This window comes from Dufourea novaeangliae, unplaced genomic scaffold (genome assembly GCF_001272555.1).
Source record: "Dufourea novaeangliae isolate 0120121106 unplaced genomic scaffold, ASM127255v1 scaffold173, whole genome shotgun sequence".
In the NCBI taxonomy this organism is placed as follows: domain Eukaryota; kingdom Metazoa; phylum Arthropoda; class Insecta; order Hymenoptera; family Halictidae; genus Dufourea; species Dufourea novaeangliae.
In genome coordinates, this window is record NW_015374048.1 from 299,697 (window position 1) to 322,995 (window position 23,299).

The 23,299-nt window shown below is 36.8% G+C and overlaps 4 protein-coding genes across 4 annotated transcripts in view; 2 read left to right on the forward strand and 2 right to left on the reverse strand.

Moving 5' to 3' along the window:
* Nucleotides 1–1,208: 1,208 nt before the first annotated feature.
* On the forward strand, nucleotides 1,209–4,131 carry LOC107189823 (probable E3 ubiquitin-protein ligase makorin-1). Its single transcript, XM_015578493.1, has 6 exons — nucleotides 1,209–1,467; nucleotides 2,268–2,558; nucleotides 2,758–3,076; nucleotides 3,317–3,639; nucleotides 3,700–3,856; nucleotides 3,942–4,131. The coding sequence occupies exons 1-6, from the start codon at nucleotides 1,433–1,435 to the stop codon at nucleotides 4,074–4,076; spliced, it is 1,260 nt and encodes a 419-aa protein (XP_015433979.1). The 5' UTR covers nucleotides 1,209–1,432; the 3' UTR covers nucleotides 4,077–4,131.
* A 5,308-nt stretch (nucleotides 4,132–9,439) lies between these two features.
* On the reverse strand, nucleotides 9,440–12,141 carry LOC107189840. Its single transcript, XM_015578511.1, has 4 exons — nucleotides 11,917–12,141; nucleotides 11,564–11,844; nucleotides 11,174–11,474; nucleotides 9,440–11,103 (listed from the first exon to the last, which is right to left on the reverse strand). The coding sequence occupies exons 1-4, from the start codon at nucleotides 11,918–11,920 to the stop codon at nucleotides 9,440–9,442; spliced, it is 2,250 nt and encodes a 749-aa protein (XP_015433997.1). The 5' UTR covers nucleotides 11,921–12,141.
* A 2,314-nt stretch (nucleotides 12,142–14,455) lies between these two features.
* Nucleotides 14,456–16,433, forward strand: LOC107189805. Its single transcript, XM_015578472.1, has 6 exons — nucleotides 14,456–14,623; nucleotides 14,700–15,116; nucleotides 15,180–15,378; nucleotides 15,460–15,690; nucleotides 15,761–15,970; nucleotides 16,051–16,433. Exons 1-6 carry the CDS (start codon nucleotides 14,456–14,458, stop codon nucleotides 16,371–16,373), a joined length of 1,548 nt encoding a protein of 515 aa, XP_015433958.1. The 3' UTR covers nucleotides 16,374–16,433.
* Nucleotides 16,426–23,299, reverse strand: part of LOC107189806 (twitchin) — a 100,698-nt gene continuing 93,824 nt past the window's right edge. Inside the window, exons 97-105 of the mRNA XM_015578473.1 lie at nucleotides 22,304–22,675; nucleotides 22,115–22,171; nucleotides 19,491–19,669; nucleotides 19,300–19,399; nucleotides 18,763–19,062; nucleotides 18,256–18,573; nucleotides 18,067–18,180; nucleotides 17,320–17,559; nucleotides 16,426–17,186 (exon numbers count right to left, since the gene is read on the reverse strand). Coding sequence (XP_015433959.1) covers nucleotides 17,363–17,559; nucleotides 18,067–18,180; nucleotides 18,256–18,573; nucleotides 18,763–19,062; nucleotides 19,300–19,399; nucleotides 19,491–19,669; nucleotides 22,115–22,171; nucleotides 22,304–22,675 — 1,637 coding nt within the window. The 3' untranslated portion in view covers nucleotides 16,426–17,186; nucleotides 17,320–17,362. The remainder of the gene's footprint in view (nucleotides 17,187–17,319; nucleotides 17,560–18,066; nucleotides 18,181–18,255; nucleotides 18,574–18,762; nucleotides 19,063–19,299; nucleotides 19,400–19,490; nucleotides 19,670–22,114; nucleotides 22,172–22,303; nucleotides 22,676–23,299) is intronic.

Here is a 23,299-nt window from a genome sequence, read left to right on the forward strand (position 1 = left end):
AACAGCATACGAACTTTTCAAAGCATTCACTACATTATAAATACATGTATTCGACTTATTCACGTATTATAAATGAAAACAATAAGTAGGCTGAGGATGTGATATATTTATCGGATGTACAAGTGTAAATTACACAATAAAATAACAATTTCTATGAAACTTAATCAACTTTTTACTTTACTTTCAATTTAATACGACCATTAAAAGCAGAAGTGGATTTCCGTTTGATTCCAGTTTTCTGAATTATTCTTTAAAATTTTCATAGACAGTATTTAGATCTATGAAATTATGTAAAGGGCTGTATGTAGCAATTGAAAAAAATAACCTACGAATGCATATTTAAAATGAATAAATATTAAAACTTAAACAATAAGAATGGCGATGTAGGTAAAGAAATTTCGTTTCGATATTTACGAATCAATATTCGTGTCTCCAGATCCTGTAACATGAATAAAAAATCCCCTTATTATCCAAACCAACAAATTCATTTCTTTTCTCGTAATGAAACTCTTCTAAATACATTATGTCTTAATTAAAATTACATCAGAACGAAAGCATCCAGTTGCTATAGTAATGTAAGCGAACATAACAAAGAAATGGAATTGAATTTGGTGATCGGATACTTTACGACCGGTTTCTTTTAATTTTCTTTCCTGATCAACGACGGATCGAAGGGTTGGGTTGGGGATTCATGGTTGAATTCGTTGGTCTTACAAAACGCTTTTGAACGGTTTAAAGTTGGGCGCATGCTCGTGGTTCGCTGTGTATCGGTCAAATGCAGGGTTGCCGGGGATAGAGCCTTTATGTCATCGACATACGTATAATGTCTAGAGCGTGCGGTTTCATGTTTCCCATGGTCAGACCCTGTCCTATTTCTGACCAATCCTGGTAACGTTGACGCGACTATGGGAGACACGTAACCGAACGCTCTAGACATTATACGTACGTCGATGACATAAAGGCTTTATTCCCGGCAACCCTGGTCAAATGTGAATTTGCTTCTGTTGTTGGTCGTTCCATCGTGACGTATATATGTATGCCCTCACGCCTAAAGTTGACGAGTTACATATATAGCAAATGTTAAACATTTGTCGATAGCGAGCGAAAACTGAGAGTACACATATACAATTGGAAAATTTTCGACGGGAATAAAATTACATAGAGGGACAGCCAAAGTGCGACAGAAGAGGTGGGAGTACAGTGAGGAATCGGATTCTAAACGAGGTGTTTTTCTACGGTATTCGAGAGATCCTGCAAAGAGATACTTGTTGGATAGAACTGGTGACACACTACGAGGTATCGTGCAACCTGGTGTGCACATTTATTTTGATAAAATTTCTATCGCGTGTCGTTCCGTTTCTAACGAGAAGAAAGTGCACGCGACCCTTCGAGGACGCGTTGTCGATCATTGTTACGGTGGAAGCTTTAGAAAATGGCCGACAATTGGACACAGAGCGTTGTTTGCCGGTAAGAAACCCTTCTGTCGTCCTTTTCTAAGATGTTTTGATGATCACGCGAGAATGACAAAAGGGCGAACAGCAACTGCTTCGATAGAAAGACATTCTGTAACATGTCAATCAATTACAGCACGCGAATATTGATATTTCTTGGATTGTGTGCAACTGTTATTCTTATTTTTCTCGAATAAATTCGGTTTTTATCACGTAATTTTATTTATTTTTTAATATACCGAAAATCGTTTGTTAATGGGAAAGAAATAACATAGTTCGTTTATCATTTCCATTTGTTGGATAAACACTAAGTTTATCCTTGTATGTACTTTTGATTTGTTTACTTTGAAACTTTGCGTGTAAAATTATTTCTGTATAAAAGATGTTTATTTAAATATTTGTCTATGTAACAATTAAACTGTGGATCTTTCTGCAGATATCTATGTCTGTACCATACTTGCTTAATTGTACCATAAATACATGAAGTTGATAATGTAGTGATAAGGTACGATATTTAATCCATTTGCATCAATAATCCAAATATATTACAGTTAAATGAATAATATAATAAATTTAACAAAACCGAATAAGAATTAAATGTGCAACGATTATATGTATTTTAAACCATACTTGCAAATTCCATAGTTTTTTCAAATTCAAGTTCTAATTCTTCAAGTATTTATGTCTGTTAAATTATGTACCAAATATAGAATATTCTGTTTTTTGATGCAAAAGGATTAACACAACTTATTTGTTTTCATTTTTTTTTGTGTCAATACAAATTTTTCTTACATTTCGATTCTTTTTTGGGTTTAGTTATTTCAAAAATGGTATGTGCAGAGAAGGGAATAATTGCAGATATCGGCATACCCAAGGAATTAGAAACGATGGAAGTACCAATGACACAGTAATATCTGCATCTGCCCCACCTTTTAATGTTCCCTGTCACTTTTTCAAGCAAGGCAACTGTAAATTTGGAAACCAGTGCCATTTTCGTCACAATGCTGAAACTGCCGATAATAATTCAGTGAATGCAAATTTGGTAGATAGTTCTTCGCCTGGACAACACACTTCAAACACCTCAGCTTCAACAACGATAAAAAATGTGTATGTTGTCAGGTGACATTATAATTCAGCAAGATTTAGATCGTAATACCATTTGCATATCACTTAATACATAGTAATATGGTATATAAAAACATGTGATATATATATGTATACATATATGTATATAAAATATATGTATATATATATGTATATTAAAGCAGTAGATATTGTGCGATAAAACAGATTTATATATTTCTAGTAAAGAAAGTGCCTTTATAGCAGAAGAATGGATTAAAGCACCAGAGTTTGTACCTTCGTCTGTTGCTGGTTCATTTTCTGCGAACGATGCCACTTCGGGTACATCGACAGGCTCTTCGTTGCCAGTATCTTATGCTCAAGCTGTAAATCCTTCCGGTCAAGCATCCAGTCTGTCTGTAGAACCTCTTTGCCCGTATTCATTGGCAACTGGAATTTGTAAAAAACATAACTGTACATACTTGCACGGGGACATATGTGAATTGTGTAATCGCGCTGCCCTTCATCCTCATAACGAAGATCTTCGAAAAAAACATACAAATGTAATTTAAACCATATGAGATCGGGATTTCTAGATCCGTTAAAAACAGTTAGGAAACTAGAAAAAGCGGGAGGGCAGTGTGACTATTACTTACAGCACAATGGCTTGGCTAGTTGAAGAAATTCAGAAATTATTCGAATCCCACTAGCCGAATCCCGCTTTAATTTTTCTAGGTTTCTACTATATCGAACAATCGTGACGTCGTTAGGATGTATAATATGTCTTACTATTCTTCTTCTAGGCATGTATTAAACAGCACGAAGTAGATATGGAGCTATCCTTTGCAATCCAGCGTAGCAGAGATAAGTCTTGTGGAGTTTGCTTCGAAGTGGTAATGGAAAAAGCATCGAGAGAGCAGAGATTTGGTATTCTACCGAACTGCAACCATTGTTTTTGTCTGAGCTGTATTAAAAAATGGAGGCAGGCCAAACAGTTCGACAATAAGATCATTAGAGCTTGTCCGGAATGCCGTGTCACCTCTGACTTTGTGTGTCCAAGTATGTACTGGGTAGATACAAAAGAAGAAAAAGAAAAATTGATAATGGATTACAAAAGTGCATTGAGGTAGGAAGAAACATCTGTTGGTACAGTGTTTAGTTACGTTATATCGTTTATGTATTGCAGCACCAAAGATTGCAAGTACTTCAATAAGGGACGTGGCAAATGTCCTTTCGGTAATAAGTGCTTTTATCTACATGCACTTCCCGATGGCACTAAAACAGACGTTGGTCCACCTGTTCGTCAACGACGCAATGCTGATGCAGACATTGATATCCTACGTGTAAGTTTTTGTGACACATTTTATATACCGTTTCAATTTCGTTTTATCCTAGACAGAACTGGGTCAGTGATAAGTTCTTTTACAGCAATTTTTTTTGTGGGACTTCTTCGACGAGAGAGATGACCGCTGGATATACGACTTAGATCTTGAGGATATTGTTACTGTGTTTTCAGGCTCGGAAGATTCTGACTGGTCTGAATACGAATTTTCTCTCGAGTAGTTCTATTACCTCAGTAATCATTTCTGCTGTTACTGTTATCTGTATTATCTATCACATCCACCACTTGCAATGTGGTTTCAGTGGCTGAATAGACAAGTAGTTTACGAATTGTTTGAATGGTTATGGTTCAAAGGTATCATGCCTATGTTGTGTGCTTCGCTTGGTGATGTTTACAGGAGAAACTGTGTAAATGGCATCAGGTTGGTAAATAGAAACTAGCAGTAGCAACGAGTCGCATGTATAATAATGACAAGGTTTTTAATACTATACTGTCACTTTGTAATCACTTTTTTTCGCGTATCTTGACCAATATTCTTACATGTAATACTCACTCATAAGAAGTACGCATCAGAAATGTTACATCAGTGGTCCAAATTACTTCAGAGAATAGAGAACATACGTCAATATTATTCATCACTATTCTTTTGCCGACATAGAAATTCCGCTCAGCTGTGGTCCTACTTTTGTTATTTTTGCTTTGCAACAATGAGTACATGAGAAATGCATTGCAAAAAAAAAATCATACGTACGCTTATAAATTTTTGTTCAGCGATGCCTGCGTTAGTAACAAAATGAATTTTCTTTATTTCTACGAGCAGAATAAGTGTGCTATTATTGTCCATGCTTTTAAATAAAAATTAATTTTATTGATATTGTTATTGATTTTTGGCTCGAAACTTAATGCTTGATTAAGAACTTGTTGAATAAGATGGACATGTATTGTCACTTTTCCTACGACATAGTATTAACTTTTTTTTTTTTTTCTTAGAATTAACTATATTTTCGATTGGATACTTATTCTGCGAGCAAAGAAAACCAAGTCAAATTTTTATTATATTTACTTGTTATACGACTTGGCAAATAAAGAAGAATTCATGGAAAATAGTGTTTGATTTACGTGTTGCAGAAAATACTAAACTGTTATTTATAATAATCAGTGTGTTGCATCTGTTTGATTATCAATAATTCATATCGAGAATACAATTAACGAGTTTCATCCTACCTCCTGTTACGGCTCTGTGAACATTTAAAAAATTCCTTAAATTATTCAACTGTATAGTGTTAGTTTTTAATTGATAGTTTTAAGATATTCGTGATAAATGCGCAAATCGAGTGTATCATGTAGTACGTGTGTCTCTCTGTGTGATAGTATGAAAATTCGGATGAATGTGTGTGTGTGTACGGCTAAATATATAACAAAAAGAGATAACAATTTTTGGTGAATATCCACTAATAAATTCCGAATTTAAAAAGAACTAAAAAATAAAAAAAAACTGTTAACGAACGATAGGCGAACTCAAACTAGTTTGGGGTTTTTATCATTTCTTTATATTTTATTATTTATTATTACTTTTACATTTTTAAATAATATTTTTTCAGAATTCATGGTCTTGTTGTAAAGAAGTAATAATTGTCTGTAATAATGAATGAAGGCGACGACAGCCGTATAAAGAAAAATAATAACCAAAGAATATGGTATCCATTTTTCGATAGAAATACTTTATGTGAATAGTTTTTGAAGGCATTAAACGAATTTGTCTGAATGAGTATTATATTAAATATTACAAACAAATTATACAAATTCGATCTGTAGCCCATAGTAGCAATAAGAGAAAATTTTTATTTCATAAGAGTCCACTCTCAGTGTTGCCTTTCATTGAAAGTCAGTTAACGTTACTTTACCAGACAAACTTTCTACGTATGCAAGTGCCTGTACTTTCTATAAAATTTCTATACTGTTAATTTTATAGAGGACTGTTATTATTATTCGGTGTTTATTGTTATTGCTAACGCTATTTATGAAAATATCCTAAATATTCGCTATAGTACAATGTATGATAAATGCCAGTTCTGATGTTTTCCTTGGTCTACCGGAAATATGTTTTGTTTATACAAAAATTCACTCGACTAAATAACGTACTGTGTATTTACTATATTCTCAAAGTGTCATCAACAGTTAATAAATATTGAAATGAAATTTGTTATGTTACGCGCGTTAACAATAAGAATAACAAGAACTCTCCCCATATTTGTTAACACTGGCCATTGCAACCACTTACAGAGTTCCGATTTTGGTTTCGTTCAGAAGCGTGTTACGCAATTTACCATGTCGCGAAGAGAATAACGTTCGAATGCCAATAAATTTAATCGCAAGTAACCAACGACAAATCATTTTTCATTTTAAAGGGTAGAAACAGTGTGTTAGATTAATGGAGATAAGGTTACGGCGTTTATGTATTTACGAGTGCGCAACACGAATGTATGAAATTAGAATTTTTACATGGTTTGCGAGTAATTGCATGGATCGTAAACTTTATAATCTAATTGCTTGAGCGATACTAAGCTGTAGGACATGCATTTTAGGTGTATAATTGACCTTGACTTTTACTTCCTGCTATATCGACGAACGTTTTAGATAAGATTCGAGTTACTATAGAATTAAAAAAAGAAAAATTTATTTCCGTTTTTATAGATATATATATTCTGTTTATGGAATTTACTTTTAACGTGTATCCGTTTTTTTTACGGAGGCAAAGGAACACTGTAAGAGAAATACTGTTATTGAGGTGTTTTTTCTTTTTTCTGATTCGCCAAGTACACATGTGATAATCACAAGGAAAGAGTACAATTTTTATCTTACGTTTGTTCGATTCGTCGATGCACTCATGTCTTTCGGATTTTAATCTGTGCTCGAGTTTTAAGGGTGGCATTAATTTGAACGAGTGCTCGTCATTGTAAGAGAGAACAATAAGAAACAAAGAGACATGTGTGTTGTCAGTCACCCGTCACAAAGATCAACTATGAAGTGTCCAAAAAAAAAGCACAGAAAAAAGTTAACAATTTATATATGCGTTAATTGTTATCGGTGTTTTACCTTAGGCCACTTGGGCATCGTATTTAAGAGGCCATTAATTAGGCTCGAGTTTCTCGATTATTATGTACTCGAAGTGGGTCTACGAAACACTGGTTTGTGACGGGCCACTGTCCCAAATGCGGAATGTGTCCTTTAATCCGAATGTTAAGGAAAAAAAACATGGAAGTCATGAGTTAAGGTGGTAATAAGTTAAGCGTAATATTATCATTTCGGTGTAACCATTGCGAGGATACGAAACCATTGCCAAGAACCCGTGTGCCCTGTGTAATTAAAATCATTTATTAACTATAGAAAATTTATAATGCTGTTAGAGAAGTACCTTACAATTCGTATCTTGTGCGTAACGAATCATTCACGGTTTTTATTTTCCGATAGAATTTTTGCCATTCGCGGGGCGAAGGTATTCGCAGAAAAAAAACCATACGAAGGTATACTTCGAAGGATAACGTTTCTTGAAATTGTCATTACGATCAAGATAGATATACCCTCTTGCTGGAGCGCCGAGTAGTATGTTTATAGTCATTAATTTGTATGTTAGTAAAGCTCAATGATAAAAATAAGTGATATGTATATTGGCTTCAATTTCATTTCTTACGATGATATATTTTTGTTATTGGAAGTAGATTAATAAAAAAAAAAAAGAAGAAAAATGGTAGACCGTGAGTTTATGAACAGAGGTCAACTTTCCTAAAATCATCTCATCTATCTATCCTTTTACATAAGACGAAGAAAAATTAATTATTCTATTTCTTGTAATGGGATGGTACTTTTTACACGATAAATATAGTGCACTTGTTTTTTTTAAATATTTTAATGGAAGCAATGGGGAACCAATGAGGCATATATGTATAATTCAACTGTTTATTAATTCTGAAGAAAAATCTGATAAAAATTTAACTGTATCGCGAAAACATTCGTGTCAATCTTGAGCTCATATTGTTGCTTTATTTAGATTGTATTTAATTTTAAGCTTACGATGCTTAATTTCGAAAACTTTTAATTAACATCAGTGTCGATATTACATTTAAAGTGAAAATAATATTCTATTATCGATATATCACGAAACCAAATGTAATTTCGTTACATTCGTACATATAGATTTCATCTAAATAAATACAAAACAGTTTTAACCAAAGCATTGCGAAATATCATTCGAGTCTTTGGCTCTCAGAGTCCAAGGCACTCAAAAAAAGTAAAGGGATCTAATATATTGTTATGTCTTATAGCGAACGTTGTGCAGAACACTGTCGTTAAAAAAACAGATATATATATATATATATATCTATGAATAATATAATAGTCTATTTAAGCATATAATTCGAAATATCACTCCTTAATGTTAAGATTCAATTAATGTATCTTTTTATATTTCTACTTATTAATATGTTATCAATCAAGTATTCTTTCCTTTTGAACATAACCATTATTTTCCGGAAAAAGTTTTTAAAAACTAGACGGCTACTGGCAACTGCGAAACGTACTACATAACATTATGTATATATATATACATACATAAATAAATTATATGAACTGCACACTATGCATTTCGTATAAGCGCGCGCTTACTAGATCTTAAGCAACTGTTTTCTTATATTTGATCGTTTTAAATTGTAATGACTGAGTAGACGATAGCAGCCGAATTAACGGTGTAATGTATAATTGCTAGTGCACGTCCAGCCGGATCATGTATGGTAAATATACTATAAAATCAATTATAAAAATATTTATACTCTATATTACTAATCGAAACAGTCAACGTAATGAAACACGATCATCTTCTGACGACAGATCATTTCTTATTGCTAAATCATGATCGTGAATCAAGCACGTAGACCTAACATAGACCCGTTAAATCGCTCGATCGGGTTTATGTATATTAACTCTCTTATACAGGGTGTAATAAAAATGTTGGAGGACCTGCAAATGGGAGACTCGTGAGGTGATTTGTTTCAAATCATCTCACGAGTCTCCCATTTCCTGGTTCTCCAACATTTTTGTTACACCCTGTATTTCATTTCATTATGCAACAATTGCATATGTTATTTATACAATTTCCTTGAAAAGTTCAATTAAAATAAGGCACTAATCAGGTCTCAATATCGATTCAGTCTGTTCTGAAGAATACTCGAACACCTAGTGGGATCAAATTTTGTAACAGGCGATAAACCTTTCTCTCTCAAAATGTATGAAAATACAATTTTTGTTGCGACCACCAGTGCAATATTTATAACGTCGAATTAATTCTTTCTCAATTAGATCAGGTAATTGGGAGATCGCGATGAAACTGTTGCGATCCTCCCAGAATATTTCTGAAAGAAGATTCTCTTAACACAATTGCTAATCGTAGCAAAAAATTCATTTGGATGGTACACCGTACCTCAATTTCTTATAATCAAAACGAATTGTGATATTTTTCGGATAGGTCCAGCCTATCGGTCCTTCAGCCTTTTTCACAATCTATACGTAAATAAAGAGAAGAAAAAAAAACTTATCTCAATGACGCCAGATAAGGTTGACATGTCATTCGTTGGACAGGCTGGTAGATTCGTTTCTGAACCGAACTAGCAGCTGATCCATCATGAGCCGTGTTTGTAGCTTCGGATTCTCCATGGAGATCTGTATTTGTTCCTGTATAATGCGCCCCTCGAGGGTCGTCTTGTGCCTCGCTCGACGAGTTCCGTCCATTCGCCTCGTTTCTTTTCCGGAACTTGGTGGAATATTTATAAAAGTCGGACATTTCGAACGGTTTCGTAACTTCTCTATAAGGTTGGTACTTTCCCGCCTGAACGATCGTGCAATTCTGAGACGATCCCAAACGAATCGTCTCGTCGCTTGGATCTTGTGACGATTTCGACTCTGCTGGAATCTCCAGGACTTTCTTTCGCGTCTGTTCGTATCTAGTCGATGCTAACGGTTGCAAATGCTGTTCGAGTTCGGCGGCGACTATCTCAGTCTTGCGATGATTCATCGAAGGCATGTAATTACCTTTTCCATCGTCGCTGTTACTAGCATTAGAGTGTTTCGTGCAAGCAGGAATCGTTGATTGATAATGGATATTCTTATGGGACTTCAACAATCCGAGATCTAATCCAGGACTCGTGCCCGAATCCAACGAGGTTTCGTACCATTCCTTCTCCTTCCCTTTACGACTAACGTTGTCGGTGGTGTCCTTGCCATCGTGCAGCTCGTGTAAATGATTCGAATGCCACTTCTCGACGCTGCCCAGCGATTGCGTGCGCAGCAACATTTTGTTGTTGGTCGATGTTTGTTCGGACAACGGGAGCAAATGAACGGAAGTGGTCTGATGCGACGGAACGCAAGACGAGGTGGTTTTACTGCCCCCTATGGAGACCGTGCGATATCGTGGCTGTACATCAGCACCTATGTTGGCGGTATGCTGCACCGCGTTACGCTTCCTTCGATCCAAGCTCCCGAATCTGTCTGCGACAAGCTGATCGTCGGGACACCAGACAATCTCATCCTCGTATCGCATCCAATAGCCGGACGGTATTTGCGTCTCGCTGGGCGAATCTGTGAACCGTAAATTTTTACTTCCTCCGGAATCACGATCCCGTCTCAGCAGGGATTGCGGCTGAGAGTTGTTTTTATGATAGACTGGAAATTCGGGCATGTGCGTGTAATGCACCGTACGGAAGTCCCTGTCGTAATACTCCTGACCGGATCTCCGCTGAACATCATTGTCCAAGTGTTTGTAATCGTTATACTGTGGATAATTATGAGTCTGTTCGTGCAATTGCTGTTGCTGAATCTGACGATACCGTATCTGTCTTTCTTCCTCCGTGTACGTGTTTGGCAGTGGGCGATATAATCGTTCGTTCTCCTGATAGTGATTCTGATTGCGCGAACCCCCGCTGCCATGTGAATACGTTCGTGCCCGATATTGGTCGGGTAGTATGTAAATATTTTGATTGTCATTATGATCGTGCTCTATTATTTTGATATTTTGCCGCTGATCGGCTATCGTGGGGCAATAAGCATTACCTACATGCCCATGATTACAAGTGTTAGGTACCAATGACTGATCGTCGTATCCATGACCAGGATATGGACTACACTTATCCTCCGATCCTAATGGACTTAAACTTATGCCACCCTCTTGAAGTAAACCTCTCGAGCCTTTCAGGTCGTTCGCTAGAGAAAGAATCCGTTTAAACAGGAATTAAGGACAGCATTCGTTACCGTGTATAAATAAATATGGTACCTGCGTTGTCTAACGGTGGCCGAGGCTTTTTCGTTCTGTGCTTTACATTTGTATACAAATGCGACTGGGTATTGTACACTGCAGTGTGCTGCGGTTGCACAGACTGATGCGTTTTTGTACGACTCTGCCTTAAGAAATTCAAACGCGCTTCCAATTCTTGGAGCCTACGCTGACTTTGCTGATAAACTAGCCTGTGCTTACGACGAACCGCCTTGCTCTCTGTCGAATCATTTACTATTCCTAAAGCAGCTTCCACTATACCAATTTGAACCTGTCGTTCTAATTCTAAGGCAGACTCCTCCTGTATAGGACAGAAAACAATATTTTAGAGTCGTGTTACAATATATTCAATTGCCGAAGATAGGAAATTCACATAATTATGAAACTTACAACTTCATTTGTTTTCAATTTATTAATTAAATTCTGTGGATAAGAGAACGCTGTTCCGACCCTTTTACGGAATACTGGTGGGCTTTCTCCAGGTTCTAATGGAATTTCTGGTGGCAAGACACCAGTCAGTTCGGCTTCCTCAACGCATAAGTTTTTAAGTTCATTATTTTTCTGAGCTAATTTTTCTTGGAGCGCTTCCCGCCGTTGACGAAGCCATTGCAATCTGGTGGATAATGAATCTTCTGCCAAAGATCCAGAGGTATTTTCGTTCCCTGCCATCACTTAAAAAGGAAAATACATTGATAATTAACACGATCCAGCTTCAGGAAAGAATTCAAAAATTCTTTACTTACCCATATTATTAGCAAAATGTAGTGATTCTGTTTGCTACACGTATTTCAAATAGAATATTTATGTAATACAAGATGTATCTCAGACACTTAAAAATATTGGTTGCAACGCATTTAGCTGCTGATACCTAATCCATTTTCTGTCGCATTTTTCATTTACTTCATTCGATAAAATTTTCTTTGTAAATCTACCTTTAGTCATCTTCAAACTATTTTATGTCAAAAACTGTGTAATTCTTTATAAGAGATGTCAGTAGGTTAACTGGTAGGATTATATACTTTTACTAGCATAACGTAACAGTTAATTGCACAACGAAATTCATCGCCTTTTACTGAAAACTACCTACCCAAAAGTAATTTCTACGTTACACAAACACTACAGAATACATTTCTTGGTAGACGAACGAAAAACTCGATGGAAGAAATCCGGACAGCGAACAGTGACGCGATCATCACTCACGTAAAGTTGCCATTTTACGTTCTACTGTGTAGTGTGATTTAATGTAACCGGATTTACTGTTCATGTTGAAAAAACTTTATATCGGTGTTTATTTAAATTAATCGATGTTTGGTTTTTTTCAGTGCAAATTCACGTTTTTGTAGCACCAGTTTCTGCTCCAAAGCAAAACTTTTAATCTTCTCTGTAGAGCGTCATCAACATTCCACTAGCAGAGGAGCAACTAAACAAAGTCACGTTTTGTAAGAACCTAGTATTTGCTAATGAATGATTATAATATACGATTATAACAAACTAATAATTCTAATGAAAATTATAACAATTACAACAATGTCATAACAAACTAACACAGCACACACTGCGGACATCTCTATGCATATGCAAATACGAAATGTAATGGGTTAGTTTACAAAAAGTGGGATTAAATAGAAAATTGTCTTATTAACAATTTCATCAGTTTTGTAATAAAATAAGGTCCCCGTTAAGCTTTAGTAAACTTTTTACTATAAGAAATTTTAGACAATCAAATATACATATAAGCTAATTAGAATTTCTAGATCAAGAGGCGTTACGAAGAACAACATTCTCATCTATACGACGATATTCTGTGGTCGAAATGTAGCATCAGATACGATGATAACGTAGAGTAGATAACACTAGATAACGTTCTATTAAGAATTAGGAATGGACCTTTGTGAAGTTAGCCGGGCAATTATGACTTTTTAACATTTCATTATACCCAATCGATTGGTGGTCGGATTGGTGGTCATTGGTGGCCTAATTAGAACATTTGGTGGTCACGCGTTCTTTTGTAATTAAGTGATCAAAATTTGACCGTGAAGTTAGCCCAAAATTTTTTTTCGCCGGATTCAGTTTTTTAAATGCTCAATCCTAATTTATTGCCAGCCTAATTAAAACATTTGGTGGTACTTAGTTTCTATAAAAAACGAAAAAACGATGTAGTCATCTGGCGGATACAGGATACAGGTGTACGAACGCACGTTTACAGTCGATGAAACAGATATTTCTGGATCAATTGATTCATCCAAAAAGACAATCAATCCAGAAATATCTGTTTCATCAACTTCAACGTGCGTTGGTACACGTGTATCGTGTATCCACCAGATGACTACATCGTTTTTTTCGTTTTTTATAAAAACTAAGTACCACCACCGACTAGGTATAGAATAGACCTATCATCCAATGCTTTTTTCTGTCCCACGTTCATAGGACTACGTAGCCCTGTTACCATTTTAGTGTCAATATCCGACGTTACCGATAAATCATGAATTCTGGGTATTATTAGCACAAATGAAGTGTTATTCCATTCATATTGTGTGTATCTATATGATTTGACAGGAATAAAAATATCCGATGCTTCAGTTTAAGGTTAAGGGATAAATATGACAGTCATAAAACATGAAACGCAGCAGAAAATCCTTGACTTTTTACACTATCGGTATTTCAGAACATGAGACACGAAGTCCCATAAGATGATAAGTCTATCCTATACCTAGTCAGTGGTACCACCAAATGTTCTAATTAGGCCACCAATGACCACCAATCGATTGGGTATAATGAAACGTTGAAAAGTTAAAGTTGTCCGGCTAACTTCACAGAGGTTAGGAATGAGCTTGATTGGACTTGGTGTGGATTTTGAAATTTCAACACATGAACTTTTAATTTATTATTTACAACTTTTTATAAACGTATATACTGTTCCAACGCTTATGTGTTTTTGAATGGAACAACATCGACCCTTTTCATTCAACACCTACATTCGAATTGATTCTTCTGTTCTCTTACCGCGCTGCGATTTATACCACAGAATAATGTGGTATAGATAGGAATGCTATTTTTGGTAACGTCTTCTGCAGTCTGCTGGAAGGCAGGAGTGGGGTCGATGTCCTACATCATGGGGTGGATGTACTTTTGTTAAATGGTGGTGACAGTGTAAACAGACTGAAATAAACATTGCTGTTTACAGCTGTTTGTACAATTCATAAGTTCGTACAAAATATGAAAAAGAGTGGCAATGTCATTTGGTAATTTAGTTTTAAACAACGTTTAATGCAAAACGTCATAATGGAGGGAAGTCTAACTTTGATTCTCGACGAAAATCGCATTGAAGCGAGTAAAAGGAAACTTGCGAATAAGAGTCGTTACTTCGCATCCCTTTTTTCGCACAATTTCAATGATTCTCATAGCAAGGAACACTCTATAAATTACGATATTGCTTTGCCTACTTTACAGGTTGTTCATCTTTCTGATTAAACAAAATATATCGGTATCATATTTTCATGTTACAAGGTAATTCTTTACATTTTAGAATTTTGTCGAATGGATTCACGACGATGAGGAATGCGTAGACGTGCATTGCCATTCTGTGAAAGTTTCTATGACAAAGTTTGTAGAAGACAATTTTACGGAATTATTAAATTTGATACAACTGAGTGTACTATTCATGGTTGATGAATTAACAAACGATATTGTAGATATTATAGTTTTGTGCTGGTTGATGCCAGATAAAGTAATCGATGTATGGCTATTAGCACAAGAGCTGAATGTGAAGGTATTACAGGACATCTGTCTGTCTGTATGTTTAGACCGTTTCGATGAACTTCCATTACCTTTGCTTGTTGAATTGAATAAAGAGAACATTACTTATCTATTACAAAATGTTAACACAAGAGCATCTAGCGAATATTTACGTTTTGTCAGAAATGAATGGATACAGCATCACACGGTAATTAATATGCTACTATTACCTTGTGTTTTTATAGCACACAATAATGTAAGTTAATTTTAGACATCAGATATTCCCGATGTGAGGGAGGAAAGACAATTCACGCTTATACAGGGTGTAGTTGTGTACAAAATATACGAGTACATTAATAAGGATACATACTTGTACACTTGGAATGGTAATAGTTTGTCTAAATGTGTACAATTAAAAACTGTGCAAGACTCGGAGAAAGGGATTATTGGGATGCAAGTTACTGGTAGAGGTATAAGTTTGATTACTTGTGTTGTAAGGATTTTACTATTTCACATAATACAACACTCAGACATTTTAAATATTTTCTCAGGTTTCAGTGTATATACAATTGGGGGAGAAATGGGTTTAGGAACTGGAAAATTTAATCATATTATTTGGCGTTACTGCCTAATATCTAAGAAATGGTACTATCAGACGAAATTGCCAGTTCCAAGGAGACATATGGTTGCTGTGTTTTTGAAAAATAGATTGGTAATAGCAGGTGGTGTAGGAAGGCATAGATTGAAGTTATATACTGTTGATATTCTTGACATTCATACAGGTGAAGAATCGTTTCATAAAATCGTGAACTGTTTTTGTAGTCGTTTTAATATTTCCTTCTTCATATTCAGGTATATGGAGCAGGGGGGCGAAAGTTCCCGAAAGTTTTACCGAGGTTCCTCCTTATTGCGTTATGGACGGAAAACTATATTTGATAAAGTCTGCATTGTATATTTATTATCCAAATGAAAATTACTGGAAAACTATACTGATTTACAGTAACCCCGCTGTACAACAGGTCGACGCGTGTCTTGCTTATAGCGCAACCTTATTTCAAATCGGTAAATGTTAGGAATAAGAATATAAGAAGTTTTTTCTTTACTTCTTTTTGTTGAGATTTAATATTTAATATTGCTACAAGGTGATGTGCTGGACGAGGCGGTTGTGTCCAGAGTCGACGTCGTGAGAGACTCGCATTGCGAGAAAGAAAACTGTATGAAACAACAGTGTTTTGAACATAGTATAATAAAGACCGAGAACATCGTGCACGAGGATGACTCATGCGAATTAAGATACGCTCAGGTAGCCGGTATGGGTGTAATGGTACTGAATGATCATCGTCATGAAAAATACCAGTATTTGCATGTACATATAGAATTTAGAAGAGATTTTGGAAATTCCGTCATTCCCCGAACGGGGTGTTTCAAGATCATTGATCCTGACACTTTGTACGACACTATATAATTGTAGTTTCCTTTTGTATCTGTACATACACGTTTTTTGCATCTGTATAATACTGAAATATTTTATGAAATTAAGAAATGATTCTTTCGTAATCCTGCGCTTTAACAAAGGTTAAAGCGGTATTGTAACGAAACGTAAAATATACTTGTCGGGAAGGGGGAAGATTCAACCTTTTATGTTTTAATCATATTTTATTAATCGTAAATTTTGTAACGGAAGCAGTCTTCAAACAAGTATAACACGACAGTGCGTACGATTACATGGAATAAGAACGTACATTTCGACAGTATCAGTTAATTCGTACAGTAATCTCGGCGAGACAAGATGGTCACACGTTGATGTTCCGATGGATGTCGAGGATGCTGGATGTCGTGCCGAGATCGACCGTGAACGTTTCAATTGTTTTCTCAATTTCGTTACTGTCGTTATGACACCATTGTGTACTTAAAATATGCTAATTCGTGTATGCAGCAAAGCTCGTATTAGCGTATAGTTTGCGCGTGCTGTCCGTGTGTGTTTGCTCGACGTTCCGGATTCATCTTTCGTCATACAACGACACGATTGTGTTTCATTGTTTGCGATATGATAAGCACACAAAAAAGGAAAATACAGCGTTCCATGAAAATTTACATATAGAGAATAGTTGCGAATACCAGCGGTTCTCCGATATCTCATTTATACACGAACCTTATAATACCACACACTTATCGGGTCGCAATTCTTCGCGAGTCGCAAATTTTTACAGTCCGTTTATACATTTTATCTCTTTTCTGTGTTTGTCTAATCATTGTTCTCTCGGTAATATTGAAGCAGCTGAAAACAGACGAATTAGAAACACAAATATGATCAACGAACCGAAAATAAGAAAAAAAAAAACAGTACCGGTAGAGCTTATCGATATACATAATATGAGACGGTAAAAAATAAATCAGATCTCGGCCCAAACCTTGTCGTATTGCGATCTTTGCGCTGGTTGAAAATTAACGATGTTACTGCTCGCTGGTGACGTTCAGGGCAAACGCTGCGTTCGTTTCGCCCTTCTTGCCGATCGCACGGGCAACGTATTGGCCAACGTCGCTGGCCGTGCATGATTTTATACCTAATTCGAACGATTTGTCGCCGTCCGAACTGAAGAGGTACCTGCTACTAGTTTCTGGGATCGCTTTTCCGTCTTTCAACCACGTTACTGTTTATCCATAGATAAAATAATTTTCGTTAGAGTTATCAAACGTTATTGTTGAGTGTTCATTGTTCACAAGGTGAGGATCGATCCCTTCATTTTAAGGCCCATTTATACACATCTGATCCGTGCCCCGGACTCGAATTGATTACCGTATTTTTATATCTATCATCGCGAGCAAACTCGCCTTTCGCTAGGGGAAAAAGGAATGTAGGTGAAGGGCCTTCTATCACTTGGTCTCGGGACTTATTGAAATTTATATCAAATTAACATTTAATTTAACATTTATTTCCGTACTTGAATTAAATTTACCAAGTGATAGGAGGCCTTTCTCTTATGCTACTTTTTCCCCTAGTGGAAGAAGAGTTTGCTCGTGGATGTAACAATTTATATTAATCTGGGCGGTGTCCGTCGTCATACGGCTCGGATGTGTATAAATAGGCCTTCATTCGGATAATTCGCCCTCCTCCCTTTGTGAAACAAAATGGTGTTGATTCGTGACGTTTCACTTACCTTTTAAAGGCGCGGTTTCAGTCTTGCATGTGAACGTAACCGATTCGCCTTCGCTCACCGTTGCAGATTGCGGGAATGTCGTGAAGACTGGGCTCTTCGGTTCCTCGTTTGGAACTACGAAAACATGTATTTGATTATCGTAATTGTAACAAACTGTATACGTACAGATTCACACGTTTCTACACGTACCAAGGACGTTTAATGTGCACGACGAGAAGCTCTCCCCAGCGTCGTTGAACGCCTCGCAGGTATAGGTGCCGGAATCCTCGGGGAAGATCTCGGCAATATTAAGTTTGTAGATATTCGCCTCGTTGCTGTACTGGAAGTCCTTGCTGGGCTTGATCTCTTTGTTATTGTGAAGCCAGACCACGTCGAACTTCTTCGCGCCGATTATTCGACAGCTCAACAGCACAGTCTCGCCGTCTTTCACGAACATACTCGTCAGATGATCCACGATCTTCGGAGGTTTGTCGTCGGTTTTCTTTTTCGCAGACGCATTCGCGTTGGCTGAAAAGAAAAAAAGCATACACGTTTAGCACGTCACAAGCTTTTTCTTTCGGTCTTTCTAACAGACTCCCGGATAGCACATGACGCCTTGAAGACGACTTAAACACGCCTTAGACCTAAAATAGCCGTAAAATGGGTGTCTTCAAGGCGTCATGTGCTATCTGGATAGGTTTTATTCCGTTCACTTACGTTTCACGGTCAGCTTGCACGAGGTAGTTACGGTACCCATACTGTTGGTCGCTTGGCAAGTGTATTCACCCTCGTCCTCGGGGAACACTTCGTTGATAACAAGTGTCGCGACTCCGGCTTTGTACTTCAGATCCATGATACCAGACGAGCTGAGGGTCTTGCCGTTCTTGGACCAGGTGACTTGCGGTTCTGGATCACCGTCGACCTTCGCGCTGAGCTCTAGCTGTTCACCGTCGTTGATGGTAAGATCGTTCAGCTTCTGTGTAAATTTGGGCGCTCTCATCGAGTCGTCCGGGGGATCTACAAGAACGACAACGAAGAATAATAATTGTGAATCATCCTGCCGTACAATTTACAGTGGACTTTAACTATATTGCCATGGTCGGGGCTGTAGGGGAGTAAAATAGCAATGAGTTCAGAGCCCTCTCGATGTTAAGTTATATAAAAGCTGGATTTTTCTGCACGAAATTCTGTGCTCTCGCGTGGTAATATAGTGAGAGTCCACTGTATTCTAGAAACATTATGCGATTTAATTACGGATTAATTCCTTGGTGGTGCTCCTGGAACGAGATGGGCTTCCGGTGGCGTCGAGACCGTATTTCTTGACGCTTCGTTTGTCCGTGCTGGAGTCTGTAGCCTGAAATGAATATATTTTTGTTAACACCGTTCAACCCAAAAATAATTTCTAGAGATGTCTAGCAAGTTTTTTTTTTTATGGAATCGCTTACTTTGTAGGAAGAGGAAGTCGTGGAATTTTGCTTAGTGGTAGAACTATTGTAATTGGTCGACGAACTGCTCGAATAACCCTGCGTGGTGGTGGAACTATATCCGCTGTATCCGCCGGCCTTGTGAACGGTCACGATCGGCGGTGGTGCCGGTTTCAATGGTTGCTCGATAAATCTTCGATCTACGGGGAACAAGCGATATAAATTTTTACACGATCGATGGTGTTCTCGTTCGATGATCGGTATTCAAAACACGCCCACTATCTAGCTCGTTCGCTGTGAGCAGGACTAAACTGCCAAAAAAGCAACTGATCATCGACATGCGCCTCTTATGGCACTACCTGGATTGGAAGTTATTGGCAAACGAAATTAAACAAAATAGTTAGTCGGAAGTCAGGTTTCGTAAAAAAAATAAAATAAAGAAACAAATGCTCGAGAGGAGATTAGGGATAACAGACTACGCACAATGGATCGAAACCATAAATATGTGTTCAAAATTCATAGCGCTCTTATTTAAAAGAACGATTTTAGGGGTCTTTTGAGTCTCAGAATCCGACACTGATAATAGTTTTTCACTAAGATAAGGAACTACCTTTATAAACTAATTTTATTCTGTCTTCTTCTTCGGTCATCACTAATTAATTTTTTTTAGATTTGCTTTTTAATACTTCGACGGCATAAATGTGTTCTGGCTATAGGAAAATGCTAAAATGAACTTGAAAAGAAGAGTCTGGTTATCTCAAGGTCATAGTATTCTATATCGTTGAACTCGCCTTGATATTAGCTACTTATACTATGAGGTCAAAAATATATGGTGACATTTAAAAATCGATCCGTCGACAACTTTGAAAAAACTCTTAGGATAACAACGATAAAAAAATCTGTTTGTATCATCATATTTTTCCCCTTGAACCAAGATAGCACACAGACGGCTTAATAATGGCTTAATGATGGTTTAAAGGCGCCTCAGACCGAAAATAGCTGTAACATGGGCGTCTTAAAGGCGTCATGTGCTATCTGGGAACAGTACCCATTTTCCTATTTAACATTTTTCCCTATCTTCAATTCTGACAGATATTTAGGTGTTCTGTTTCTCGTGAATCACCCTTATAGAAACAGAAAGTTATGAATTATAATCTTTTTCAAAACAATAGTAGTCTTATACGTGGTTCACAATTATCCACCAGATAGCAGCAAATAGAATTTGTTACCGTATGTGTACAGACTTTTACAACAATGACTCTCATCACAGAGGTTTTTGAAGTTGCAAGAAACTTAAGTGAAATCTAACAATTGTTACGAATGTATAATTATATTCAGTAAATAAGGGATGTAAAAAAAAATTTCGGGTCGCAGTTTATGGTAGCATTGATCAGAGTCCGAGAGTGACTAACGGTGTTTCTAAATTGACACGTGTGTTTAAATATACCTCAACCACCGTTTGGCCCGTAAATAAATAAAATAGTTTCTTAAGGGTGGCCCAAAAGTCACTATATCATCTAATAATAGAATAACTGTTATGTATTAAAAATTCATGTTTATGCTTTTACAAACAATAAAAGTGGCCACCATTTTGTTCTTGACAGTGGCGGGCTCTTTCTAAAAAGTTATTATATTTTAAAATGGTCTAGTGATTTTTCAGCCACCCTGTATAATAAGCACTCGAAACAACCGATTGTTTCATAAAACGATATGGTGGCAATGTTACGAAAATATTGCTCGAATTTGAGGGATTATCTACAAACTACTTCTGAGGAGCATATAAAGCAGTGAGGGTGTTGGGACTCGAGGGGAAAAAACTTATGAATGACCGCATAGACTTTAAAACAACTGAGCTGTTGCATATCATTTGCAAACAGTTTTGCGTGCAACTACTTTTTGTTTACAAGTAAATCTCGAGTATTATGTTCTTAATATCTCTAAATTACATCTACAACTTTGTCTACGTTATGGTCCTTATAAACACTTAAAAGTTCTGTATTCCGTAAGTTATTAACAGGGTCTGACGCATTGATTATAAATAAATCATTATAAATTCTGATTCGACATGTAGATGCAAATGATTATTATGCAGCCATTTTAAGTAGGTTCTGACATATACTCTCGTATAGAATTAACCGCAACTTCACGAAAATTTTCTTTTGTAAGTCTAACTAAACCGGAAAAGAGGGATAAAATAGAGATTTACGAGGGGGTATCTTTCAAGGGGTTGTAATAAGTTTATCGCATTTATAATTACACGTGCTTATAGCTGAATAGACATTCTCTAACGGTGTATAGTTAGATTCAAGTCAATTCGTATCCATAGAAAAATATACCAAGGCGAAATACGCCAATTTCAGGAAAAAAATACGATCGTTTTGAAGCAGGCATTGTTTCCAATTTTCAAAGCTTTCCCAGACAATTTTCGGTGACTCACAGGAAGCCTTATGCATGCCAAAACTTTGTTCACAGATACAAGAATCAATGCCCAAAATATCATGCATTTCTAAAGAAGTCGAAAATCTGACTTTTCAGCATTGTTTTTTACGGTTTCGGACCTCTGTGCTTTCATAAAACTCTGATGTATAACCAGTCTAAAATTAGAGGGGATCACAAATGGGAGAGGTCTACACTCGGTATAGTACCTCCGGAATGTAGGAGGTCGTGCGCTAATTTAACTTGCTCCTCAGTTTCTCCAGTGCCTACAAATAAATATTCGATCAGTCTTTCGTCGACACACTAGATACACATATAACTCCATAATAAAATTATTTAATCCATACGATACTTCGTAACCACGACCTTCTTTCTGTTGTTTTTATATTTCACCGTACCTTCGACAATAACGACACAGCTGGTCTCGTCCTTTCCGTGCTTGTTGGTCGCCACGCAACGGTATTTCCCACTGTCTTCCGGCTTGCAGTCGATTATCTCCATCGTCACTACACCGTCCGAGTGGGTCATCGCGTAGTGATGCTTGGAGAGCTCGTCCCTGTCCTTGTACCATTTCACAGAGGGCGGTGGGTTGCCGCTCAGGCAGCAGAGGAGCTTGCAAGTTTGCCTGACTTGAATGACACGGGGTCGAAGGAGGAAGGTGAAACTGGGCGCGGATTCGATCGTTTCCATCCAGATGTTGTAGCCGAGGGGTTCTCTTCTTCGGACCGGGTGTAATTCCGGCCTGTACTTTGGAATCTCTCTGGGCAGTGCTGAGGATCGAAAGGAGGTACTCGTTTATATAAAACATTTACAACTAGAATATACTTAAAATGTTACACTATCAACATTTTTAAACATTCATTGAAGACTTTAGGTATATAAGATGTATCTCTCAACTTGGTACATTAACACCTACAGTTACAAGTTTCACTTTACTTCTACTGCAGCAGTATATTACTGTGTAAACGTGTATTAGCACGCGCACATACTCGCGTAAATTTATGCATTGTGTTAAGTATTAAGTATTATTACTTCTACTTCTATTTTCTATCTCTTTTGTTCCTTCCTTTTCTTTAATATTCACGTTAAATATGATTGAGTTTAATTCTATTACAATAAGTGCTTTGTATTATATGAATGTATATTGGGCGAATGTACGCCCGTCTCAATAAACTATTATTACTATTATTACTATGTTTCGTGTATACAGGGTGTCAATTTTAACTAGAGCACCTAAATTATTTTCGTTACTATTGAAAGTAAGAAAAAATGACTAAATAGGATGTGCTGGTTTTAAGGCGTGCATCTGATGGTCCCAATTACTGTCACCTTAAGATTGTGGCGTCACTTCATTTAATGATTTTACGTGTTGTTAAACCTAAAAATCGTCTCAG

What these genes read in the sequence shown, in the direction of transcription:
- LOC107189823 (XM_015578493.1), top strand. Translation starts at nt 1,433, where the DNA reads ATGGCCGACAATTGGACACAGAGCGTTGTTTGCCG. An exon ending in ACACAGAGCGTTGTTTGCCG is followed by an intron (nt 1,468 to 2,267) that starts GTAAGAAACCCT and finishes TTTTGGGTTTAG; the next exon opens with TTATTTCAAAAATGGTATGT. An exon ending in GATTACAAAAGTGCATTGAG is followed by an intron (nt 3,640 to 3,699) that starts GTAGGAAGAAAC and finishes TATGTATTGCAG; the next exon opens with CACCAAAGATTGCAAGTACT.
- LOC107189840 (XM_015578511.1), bottom strand. An exon ending in AATTGAAAACAAATGAAGTT is followed by an intron (nt 11,475 to 11,563) that starts GTAAGTTTCATA and finishes TGTCCTATACAG; the next exon opens with GAGGAGTCTGCCTTAGAATT. An exon ending in GCCACCGTTAGACAACGCAG is followed by an intron (nt 11,104 to 11,173) that starts GTACCATATTTA and finishes TTCTTTCTCTAG; the next exon opens with CGAACGACCTGAAAGGCTCG.
- LOC107189805 (XM_015578472.1), top strand. Translation starts at nt 14,456, where the DNA reads ATGGAGGGAAGTCTAACTTTGATTCTCGACGAAAATCGCATTGAAGCG. An exon ending in TATTCTTGACATTCATACAG is followed by an intron (nt 15,691 to 15,760) that starts GTGAAGAATCGT and finishes CTTCATATTCAG; the next exon opens with GTATATGGAGCAGGGGGGCG. An exon ending in CGCAACCTTATTTCAAATCG is followed by an intron (nt 15,971 to 16,050) that starts GTAAATGTTAGG and finishes TATTGCTACAAG; the next exon opens with GTGATGTGCTGGACGAGGCG.